An 11,435-nucleotide genomic window follows, 5' to 3' on the forward strand; every position below is an offset into this window, starting at 1 on the left:
TATTATTACACCCAAAAATAGGTTGTCATTTATTCATTGAAAGTCTGTCTATTTATATTTGTGTTTGTGTTTCTCTTATGCTGCTACCAAAGCTAATTGTTTTAGTTTTAGTCTGTTCTTGTTAATTTCTGCTATTATTTGTATCAGCTTCTGTGTGTTCTGTCCTGAACAAAACGCAGTCACTGTGTTGTGTTTACCTCACACAAGATGCTGTAGTTGGTGACTCCAATGTGGATGGCGACCTTCCCTAACCATACTTGACTTCTTTGTTGTGGGCAAAGTGATGTAGAAGCTTTCCACAATTCTAGCGGATGAAGCAGCCCCTTGCTGAACAGGAGGGCATGTTTAAACGTCAAAATGTACTGAGGAAGTGCCGCAAACACATACCAGCAGCCAAAGTTGGTAGCAGTCAGGGCGTCCAGCAGTCACGTGCGTGCCTTTTAAACGCCATTGAGGAGAAACCGAGTTGGCCCAGCTCTCTTTAACACGACTCTGGTATCTCCTATGTGTGACTACCATCGACTGGTCACACTTATCAATCAATCAATCAATGTTTACTTATATAGCCCTAAATCACTAGTGTCTCAAAGGGCTTCACAAACCACAACACAAACCACTACGACATCCTCGGTAAGCCCACATAAGGGCAAGGAAAACTCATACCCAGTGGGACGTCGGTGACAATGATGACTATGAGAACCTTGGAGAGGACCCCATATGTGGGGACCCCCCGCCCCACACCATAATTTCTTTGAGGTCGGTAAGCACAACCAGAATTATTTTGTACGGGTTATAAGGCGCACTGTCAGTTTTTGAAAAAATTAAATGATTTTAAGTGTCATATTGTCTGAAAAATACAGTAACTGGAATTAATCACAGTAAATTGCTTGCATTACATTTGACACCATTTCACATGTTTTTGTAAATATTTTACATGAATGCATGTCTTGGTAACTATATTATCTCAAGCCACATTCAGGTGTATTTTGAAGTGAAATGTGCCACTGAGCACATCAGTTGGAGACACCGCACTCATTTCTTCCACACTTTCCACTGGCGTAAATGTATTGACCTGATCACAAAATGTTGACTATTTTAATGTAATTCTCCTCGTCTTACAACACATATGATTTGTAAGTGGACGGGAAATAAGGAAGTGTGTGTGAATCTGCAGTAAATAGTTGTTGTTGTTTTTTACCACCAGGGCCTTGTTGAGCTCAGAGCGTCACAGCAGACAAAATAAAAAATATATCTGGAAGGACCTTTCCACTCGGTGACCTATGAACATGATGATCGTCATACACAAGAAGAGGAGTATATAATCAAAAAATTAACACGCTGTAGATGACTAAGCCTTTCCAACCGAGAGAAAACCGACCAAAGGAGCTCATCATGATTTCCACAGCCCTCCACTGGTTAGTTTTGCTGTCTTTCATAATCCTGACCATCGGCGGGAACATGCTGGTGTGTTTGGCCATGGCCCTCAGCCGTCGACTTTGGCGCATCGCTAATTGTTTTGTGGTGTCGCTGGCGGTGACGGATCTGCTGATGGGCCTGCTGGTGCTGCCCTTCTCCGCCACGCTGGAGCTTCGTGGCGGGAAGTGGCCGCTCGGAGGCACCATGTGTAACATCTACATCTCCCTGGATGTCATGCTGTGCGCCGCTTCCATTTTGAGCCTGTTGGCAATTAGCGTCGACCGATACCTGGCCATATCAGCACCCCTCAGCTACTTGTCCATAATCACCGCCCCGAGAGTGACCGTGGCCCTTGTCGCCATCTGGGCCTTGTCACTGGCGGTGTCCTTTGTGTCCATCCATCTGGGCTGGAACACGGCGGACTACAGAGTGCAGCACCTGGACTGGAACGCCAGCGAAGAGCACAAAGAGGGACGCTACTGCCAGTTTGAATGGAATAACAATTACATCATTTTTTATGTCCTGTGCTCATTTTATTTGCCAATGCTGATTATTTGTGGGATGTACCTTTGCATATTCAGAGTGGCACGACAACAGGTGAGTAACTTAATCAGCAAAGTTTTAATCAACCAATGTCTGTGGACGTTTTCATTCATCCAGGTCATTCAATCGTTCGCTTCTGGAATGCTCAGGTTGTTTTGGGAGACATTTCGCCTGTCACCCACATAGGCTTTGTCACTTCATGCTCTCAGGCTTAGATTTATCACATCTAGTCTTAAATCCAATCCAAGTCTATGAATTTGAACTAATCTACTGTAAATCTAAGACTAAGATGGACCAATCTAAGTCCAAGACTTAGGCTGCGTTAAATTTACTCGCAGTATACAAATTTAAAGATGGATACCTACAGTATATGCAAACATTCATATATGTCTTCCTTTATCTGGGTCTGAGCGATTTTAACCAGCTATAAAGGCACCTTTAAAGGGGAACTGTACTTGTTTTGGGAATTTTGCCTATTGTTCCCAATCATTATGAGAGACGATAAGACAGATGTATTTCTTTAATGCATTCTAACTCGTAAATAAAGGTAAAAACAAAAGTTAGCTTACAATAGAGCAGTGGTTCTTAACCTGGGTTCGATCGAACCCTAGGGGTTCGGTGAGTCGGCCTCAGGGGTTCGGCAGAGGTCAAATCACACCCGAGTCATCGTGTCAATAAAAACTTCTCCCTATCGGTGTATTACGGATACGGCAACAGCAGAGGTCACACTGATTTACAGGGGGGTAATTTGTTGTGAGTTTATGCAGTCTAGTGGGAGTTTAGTGTCGGTTTTGTTCTTTGAACATGGTGATGTTCATGCACGGTTCATTTTGTGCACCAATAAAAAAAAACATGGTAACACTTTAGTATGGGGGACATATTCACCATTAATTAGTTGCTTATTAACATGCAAATTAGTAACATATTGGCTCTTAACTAGTCATTATTAAGTACTTATTAATGCCTTATTTGGCATGGCCTCCTTATAACCCTAACCCTCTAACCCTAACCCTAACCCTAAACAAATAACTCCAAATGAAGTCTTTGTTACTTAGAAGATGTTCCCCTAGTGTCTAAAAACCTCTAAATTAAGTCTTTGTTACTTAGAATATGTTCTCCATACTAAAGTGTTACCAAAAACACATAACTTTGTCTTGAATTAAAAAAAAAAAACATTTTATTTTTCACTAAGAAGGGTTCGGTGAATGCGTATATGAAACTAATGGGGTTCGGTACGTCCAACAAGGTTAAGAACCACTGCAATAGAGTCTATGGAAGGTCCTCTATTCCGTTCATAGAGCCCTCTGAATAACCACCCAAAAGCCACCAATAATACTCCATTTACATTTCATTACCTGAATATTAACCAAATTTTAGTGATATTTTTTATTATAATAAACGCTAACACAGACAAACTATTTATAGCGGCACCGTGATTACAGAGAGCTAAGGAGCTTGTGCTGCTATTTTGACATCATTGGCTGGTGAGCTGCTTTCTTGTCTCGGGGCTCGTGGAAGTAAATTCTACATCAGGCCTGGGCAATTATTTTGACTCGGGGGCCATATTTAGAGAAATAAATATGTCTGGTTGCCGGTATATCTATTATTATGAACACTAATACAAAACCTCACAATAATGTCTTATTGAATGCTAAAAACACTATGACAGACCACTTTAAAAGACATAATGGAATTTTACTTTTTTCTATGAAGGATAAAACACTGAATATTGACAAAATATGAATGTCACACCCCCTTTCGATCGACATATTTTACAAACAAGTGAAACGCAACAAAAATGCAACAAACAGTGAAATATGAACGCGAAGGGTACAAAATAAATCCACCTACAAAGACTTCTATGGAATTACAACAAAATGAACCCAGATTTCCCTCGCCCGGACGTGGGTCACCGGGGCCCCGCTCTGGAGCCAGGCCCGGAGTTGGGGCACAATGGCGAGCGCCTGGTGGTCGGGCCTGTCCCCATGGGGCCCGGCCGGGCACAGCCCGAAGAGGCAACGTGGGTCATCCCTCCAATGGGCTTACCACTCATAGGAGGGGCCATAGAGGTCGGGTGCATTGTGAGCTGGGCGGCAGCCGAAGGCAGGGCACTTGGCGGTCCGATCCTCGGCTACAGAAGCTAGCTCTTGGGACGTGGAACGTCACCTCACTGGGGGGGAAGGAGCCTGAGCTAGTGCGCGAGGTAGAGAAGTTCCGGCTGGATATAGTCGGACTCACCTCGACGCACAGCAAGGGCTCTGGAACCAGTTCTCTCGAGAGGGACTGGACCCTCTTCCACTCTGGCGTTGCCGGCAGTGAGAGGCGACGGGCTGGGGTGGCAATTCTCGTTGCCCCCCGGCTCAAAGCCTGCACGTTTGAGTTCAACCCAGTGGACGAGAGGGTAGCTTCCCTTCGCCTTCGGGTGGGGGGACGGGTCCTAACTGTTGTTTGTGCTTATGCACCAAACAGCAGTTCAGAATACCCACCCTTTTTGGGTACACTCGAGGGAGTACTGGAAAGTGCTCCTCCGGGTGATTCCCTTGTCCTACTGGGAGACTTCAACGCTCATGTTGGCAACGACAGTGAAACCTGGAGAGGCGTGATTGGGAAGAATGGTCGCCCGGATCCAAACCCGAGTGGTGTTTTGTTATTGGACTTTTGTGCTTGTCACGGATTGTCCATAACAAACACCATGTTCAAACATAAGGGTGTCCATATGTGCACTTGGCACCAGGACACCCTAGGCCGCAGTTCCATGATCGACTTTGTAGTTGTGTCATCAGATTTGAGGCCTTATGTTTTGGACACTCGGGTGAAGAGAGGGGCGGAGCTTTCTACCGATCACCACCTGGTGGTGAGTTGGCTGCGATGGTGGGAGAGGATGCCGGACAGACCTGGCAGGCCCAAGCGCATTGTGAGGGTCTGCTGGGAACGTCTGGCAGAGTCTCCTGTCAGAGAGAGTTTCAATTCACACCTCCGGGAGAACTTTGAACATGTCACGAGGGAGGTGCGGGACATTGAGTCCGAGTGGACCATGTTCCGAACCTCTATTGTCGAGGCGGCTGATTGGAGCTGTGGCCGCAAGGTTGTTGGTGCCTGTCGTGGCGGTAATCCCAGAACCCGTTGGTGGACACCAGCAGTGAGGGATGCCGTCAAGCTGAAGAAGGAGTCCTATCGTGTTCTTTTGGCTCATAGGACTCCGGAGGCAGTGGACGGGTACCGACGGGCCAAGCGGTGTGCAGCTTTAGCGGTCGCGGAGGCAAAAACTCGGACATGGGAAGAGTTCGGGGAAGCCATGGAAAACGACTTCCGGACGGCTTCGAAGCGATTCTGGACCACCATACGGCGCCTCAGGAAGGGGAAGCAGTGCACTATCAACACCGTGTATGGTGCGGATGGTGTTCTGCTGACTTCGACTGCGGATGTTGTGGATCGGTGGAGGGAATACTTCGAAGACCTCCTCAATCCCACCAACACGTCTTTCTTTGAGGAAGCGGTGCCTGGGGAATCTGTAGTGGACTCTCCTATTTCTGGGGCCGAGGTCGCTGAGGTAGTTAAAAAGCTCCTCGGCGGCAAGGCCCCGGGGGTGGATGAGATCCGCCCGGAGTTCCTTAAGGCTCTGGATGCTGTGGGGCTGTCTTGGTTGACAAGACTCTGCAGCATCGCGTGGACATCGGGGGCGGTACCTCTGGATTGGCAGACCGGGGTGGTGGTCCCGCTCTTTAAGAAGGGGGACCGGAGGGTGTGTTCCAACTATCGTGGGATCACACTCCTCAGCCTTCCCGGTAAGGTTTATTCAGGTGTACTGGAGAGGAAGCTTCGCCGGATAGTCGAACCTCGGATTAAGGAGGAACAGTGTGGTTTTCGTCCTGGTCGTGGAACTGTGGACCAGCTCTATACTCTCGGCAGGGTTCTTGAGGGTGCATGGGAGTTTGCCCAACCAGTCTACATGTGCTTTGTGGACTTGGAGAAGGCATTCGACCGTGTCCCTCGGGAAGTCCTGTGGGGAGTGCTCAGAGAGTATGGGGTATCGGACTGTCTTATTGTGGCAGTCCGCTCCCTGTATGATCAGTGTCAGAGCTTGGTCCGCATTGCTGGCAGTAAGTCGGACACGTTTCCAGTGAGGGTTGGACTCCGCCAAGGCTGTCCTTTGTCACCGATTCTATTCATAACTTTTATGGACAGAATTTCTAGGCGCAGCCACGGCGTTGAGGGGTTCCGGTTTGGTGGCCACGGGATCAGGTCTCTGCTTTTTGCAGATGATGTAGTCCTGATGGCTTCATCTGGCCGGGATCTTCAGCTCTCACTGGATCGGTTCGCAGCCGAGTGTGAAGCGACCGGAATGAGAATCAGCACCTCCAAGTCCGAGTCCATGGTTCTCGCCCGGAAAAGGGTGGAGTGCCATCTCCGGGTTGGGGAGGAGACCCTGCCCCAAGTGGAGGAGTTCAAGTACCTAGGAGTCTTGTTCACGAGTGGGGGAAGAGTGGATCGTGAGATCGACAGGCGGATCGGTGCGGCGTCTTCAGTAATGCGGACGTTGTATCGATCCGTTGTGGTGAAGAAGGAGCTGAGCCGGAAGGCAAAGCTCTCAATTTACCGGTCGATCTACGTTCCCATCCTCACCTATGGTCATGAGCTTTGGGTCATGACCGAAAGGATAAGATCACGGGTACAAGCGGCCGAAATGAGTTTCCTCCGCCGGGTGGCGGTTCTCTCCCTTAGAGATAGGGTGAGAAGCTCTGCCATCCGGGAGGACCTCAACGTAAAGCCGCTGCTCCTCCACATCGAGAGGAGCCAGATGAAGTGGTTCGGGCATCTGGTCAGGATGCCACCCGAACGCCTCCCTAGGGATGTGTTTAGGGCACGTCCAGCTGGTAGGAGGCCACGGGGAAGACCCAGGACACGTTGGGAAGACTATGTCTCCCGGCTGGCCTGGGAACGCCTCGGGATCCCCCGGGAAGAGCTAGACGAAGTGGCTGGAGATAGGGAAGTCTGGGCTTCCCTGCTTAGGCTGCTGCCCCCGCGACCCGACCTCGGATAAGCGGAAGATGATGGATGGATGGATGGATGGACAATCTGATATATCTGACACATCACTAAGCTTTAGAACTTTGTTGTGAAAATCTTCTTCCGGGTCTGTGAAAACGCTGCACACCCACACAACTTGGTGCCTCGTCTGAGCTGCTGTGACTTACATTACTATAGTAACTAATTAGATGACCATAGTAACTAATTAGATTACCATAGTAACTGGTATATTATCCATAAGCGCAGATTCCAACCATTGAAATACTTTGTATAGTTGAAGACTTATGGTCGTTAGAAAACATCACTGCACATCTTAATGGCAGCTACACTTTCCATCTTAATGATCTAAAAAAAAATTGGGGGGAAATGTCCGGTGGGCCAGATTGAAAAGCTCAACGGGCCGCATGTGGCCCCCGGGCCTTAATTTGCCGAGTTCTGTTCTAGATAATATATGTTGCCTCTCACTCAGGATGAAAACATAATTTGACAAGTTGGCATCCAATTTAGACCCGGGAATGGCAAAAAAAATCAACAAAAAGACGCTTGGTCCAGCCTATCTTTTTATTCGTGAGTATTTTGATTCATCCTTTATCTTATTAGGAATATGTAAACATCCTAATAGTCGGCATCCTAGTGAGAGAAGACATTGTACAGTAAATGATGTTTTATTATGTTTGTTGGCTCTAATGACGTCTGCATTAAGTAGTAATCAGTGATGTGGATGAAGGAAAAGCCAGCGTTGTGATGCATTTTTTAAATGATTGTGTTTGTGAAATTAATGTGCCACTGTATGCTTAGAATATTCACATTTTAATTACCTAAATATTTACAGCATGCATATAAAACTTTGATGGATGTGTTTGGATGTTGTTGTTTTAAGCACCCTATTGGCAGAATAGAGCGACTCCAACAGGCTCTAGTTAGAATGCAAAAAAAAAAGAAAAACATATATGTGCTTGTCTCACATAAGGATTATAAATGATTGGCAAAATTCCCCCCCAAAAAAAGGTGCGGTTCCCGTTTAAAAACAACGTCTCAAGCTGCCCCGTAGTGCTGTAAAAATTCTGTAAAATTACAAAGGTTACAGCAAAGGAAATATTTAAATGATAAAACAAATAAAAATATCTGAGAGGTTTTAAAACAAACAAAAAACTGAATTGTTTTATTAAAAAAATTAAACTCAATTAAAACATTGTTTAATACTACTAAAAAATATATAGAAATGTGTAGCTCAGCCTGTTTTTTAAAAGCCATTTAAAAAATATTTTTTTAAAAGGATCCTGTTGTGCAAAACCAACGTTTTTACCTGATAATACCTTCGTATGTGTATCTGGGATCTGCATAAGTCCCAAAATTTTGAAATGGAGGCATTGCAGACATATTTATAAAACAATTTTGCCTACGTTCATACTACCTCTATATGGCTGTTTAGAATTTGCTCCTTTTGTGAGTTATTTTCCATACTTGACATTAACGGATTGTCTATTCATGGTAGACATTTACCCAAACATCCTTGCGTGACTCAGCCATTTGAAACTGATGTAAAACCGACTGTGCTGCAACATCATGTCAACGATGAAAACCAATGAAAAAAATGCTCTGTGGTTTGTTTGCTTTAACCAGCACAAGTCACTACACAAACTTTCGGCCTAATCTGAAGTAAAAAATGCCTTACTTTTAACTGTTATGAGTCATGGTAATGAGCCTGCAATTGTTAGGAAGTCAATCCGAGTGTGTGAAAAGATTAGTCCTACTTCAACCTCAAACCTTCACAATATTGTATTTTCCGAAATAGTCACTTTTAATGAAACGTTAAGTAATAACAGTATGTTAGAAATGTGTGAATATACATTAGCAATGTTAGTTTGATTTGTTGTGTAGCTAGCTTAGCCTTCTAATGTGAGACAATAGCATCACCGTCCACCAGAAAATGAAGAATAATCTTCCTAAAAACTACTTTCGAATGGCCATGTGCATACTGTGTTGGTAATGGACCAGTTAGTATTATAATCGGTTATTATGTTTGCGAGCCTCGCTAAAGAATATGTTGCCCATAGCATAGCTAATTGTATTACCCAGCTCAGGCCTGTATTCTTTACAATGGTTTAAAGCAGCAGGGTAGTGAAAGTATTAACATGATAATGGGCAGCACGGTGGGGGAGGGGTTAATGCATGTGCCTCACAATACGAAGGTCCTGAGTAGTCCTGAGTTCAAACCCGGGCTCGGGATCTTTCTGTATGGAGTTTGCATGTTCTCCCCATGACTGCGTGGGTTCCCTCCGGGTACTCCAGCTTCCTCCCACCTCCAAAGACATGCACCTGGGGATAAGTTGATTGGCAAAACTAAATTGGTCCTGGTGTGTAAATGTGAGTGGGAATGTTGTCTGTCTATCTGTGTTGGCCCTGTGATGAGGTTATGACATGTCCAGGGTGTACGCCGCCTTCCGCCCGAATGCAGCTGAGATAGGCTCCAGCATCCCCCGCAACCCCAAAAGGGACAAGCGGTAGAAAATGGATGGATGGTTGAATAGAACATAATTTTATTATCAATATACACATGCGTACGTCCAGGTTCTAGCATTGGAGAGAGAAGGAAATTTAACCTTGGCCAACGTTTCGTACTACAAATTTTTTGACCCAGCTTCTTTACTTTGTGTCCGCCGCCTCTTCTCCTCCTTTAGCGAAAAACAAACCACGGTTTATCGCATGGTCTCGCTGTATCATCCTGGGTCAAGTAAAAATTAGATAACGAGCTCACAATCTTAAACTTCTTTCCTTCGTTTGAAAAACGAGAAAGAAGCACTCCGATTCGGCAGAGTCCGCAAATTTCATGCACAGGACTAATTTCAATATGATTTGCGCATCTATAAGGGGGCGTGGCCTGGGCGTGGTCCGGGCGTGCCCAGCCACACAAACATCTAAAGTCAATTCCTTGTCAATTTGGATGTAAAAAAGAAATGTGCTTGGATTAGTACATGCGAAAACTTACACGCATCTGAACTTTTTCTTGTGTGCAATTCTTTCTGGATTCAAAGGTATGCCAATTTTGAGTAGGAAATTCACACAACTCTTAATCGATGATATGTTTTTGGGGCGGATCTTGTGGGGTTCACTGTGGAATTTTTCCCACCAGCTAATGGAGTCTCTTGCAACTTAACGCAAATGGGACAGCTCTTATCTCAAAACACTCTTAAGTTGTGGCACTCTTCAGTTGAGGTACATCTGTAACATATTGGTTGATTGCAAATGTTCACTGCTTTTGGACCGTCTGCTATCAGCTGGCTTGTTTGAGTGTCACCTGTAATCATTACAGCTCAACAGAAATATTACTCAGTCATCTAGAGCAGAAATGCATTAAGTCCCATTCATGCAGGACAGTTCACACACTGCCACTGGAGCTCTAATTTAATATAACACACTGAAAAATGTACAGAGTTGCAATATGTATAATTTCTACCATACAAATATGAGTGTAATTTTAATCACAGGTGCAACGAATACGTGCCGCCACGCCGTCATTCGCCCGCACGGCGTCAACTGCAGCCATAGCCAGAGAGCACAAAGCTACCATCACGCTCGCCGCTGTGCTGGGAGCCTTCATCATCTGCTGGTTCCCGTACTTCACCTACTTTACCTGCATAGGCATCAAGGAACACATGAACCCCCCGTCCACGCTTCACTCTGTCCTCCTGTGGCTAGGCTACTTTAACTCGCTCTTGAACCCCATCCTTTACCCCGCCCTGAATAGGGACTTTCGTAAGGCCTATGCAGAGCTGCTTATCTACAAGGGATCGTCACGCAGAAAACTGCGAGTGTACAAAAGATCAACCCTCTCTAATGGACAACGGCTTTCTCAAGTGTCTGCGGAGCACAAATCCATTGTTAAGGAGACTGAGCTAAACAATTAAATATGCAAAATCACTATATCGGTGTTCCTAATGAGTCACGGTGAATAAACTGTAACAATTGTGTATCTGCTTATTGCAACTTTTCCAAAACTCGGGAGAGAGTATTAAGACCATACCTTCTGTCAAAAAATGATTTATGGGGGGGTCATAAATCAATGATTTATGAGGGGTCAAGGTCAAAGGTCAATGATTTATGAGGGGTCAAGTTCAAAGGTCAAAGTCAAAGGTCAAGTTCAAAGGTCAGGGTCAAATGTCAAGGTCAAGTGGGTGTGGCTTACCCGGAAGAGGGTGGAGTTAAGACCTGCGGTGGGAGTGGTTAAACCAGGAAGAGGGTGGAGTTTTAACCAGAAAGAGGGCAGAGTTAAGACCTGCGGTGGGAGTGGTTAAACCAGGAAGAGGGTGGAGTTAAGACCTGACGAGGGAACAAAGGAGGGTTCAGTTTTTACTGAGCAGCCATTTGACAGTTTAAATGTTTACGATCGTTTGAAACAACTTCCAGATTTCGATGTATTGATGGCTGGGAATGTGGCGTGTGGAGAT

General features: G+C 45.5%; 1 protein-coding gene across 1 annotated transcript; it reads left to right on the forward strand.

Annotated features, from left to right (window-relative positions):
- Nucleotides 1-1,233: 1,233 nt before the first annotated feature.
- hrh2b (histamine receptor H2b) lies at nucleotides 1,234-10,895 on the forward strand. Its single transcript, XM_061896421.1, has 2 exons — nucleotides 1,234-2,013; nucleotides 10,476-10,895. Exons 1-2 carry the CDS (start codon nucleotides 1,345-1,347, stop codon nucleotides 10,893-10,895), a joined length of 1,089 nt encoding a protein of 362 aa, XP_061752405.1. The 5' UTR covers nucleotides 1,234-1,344.
- The last annotated feature ends 540 nt before the right edge of the window (nucleotides 10,896-11,435 follow it).

This window comes from Nerophis ophidion, linkage group LG04, assembly GCF_033978795.1.
Source record: "Nerophis ophidion isolate RoL-2023_Sa linkage group LG04, RoL_Noph_v1.0, whole genome shotgun sequence".
Taxonomy (NCBI): domain Eukaryota; kingdom Metazoa; phylum Chordata; class Actinopteri; order Syngnathiformes; family Syngnathidae; genus Nerophis; species Nerophis ophidion.

What these genes read in the sequence shown, in the direction of transcription:
- hrh2b (XM_061896421.1), top strand. Translation starts at nt 1,345, where the DNA reads ATGACTAAGCCTTTCCAACCGAGAGAAAACCGACCAAAGGAGCTCATC. An exon ending in TCAGAGTGGCACGACAACAG is followed by an intron (nt 2,014 to 10,475) that starts GTGAGTAACTTA and finishes TTTTAATCACAG; the next exon opens with GTGCAACGAATACGTGCCGC.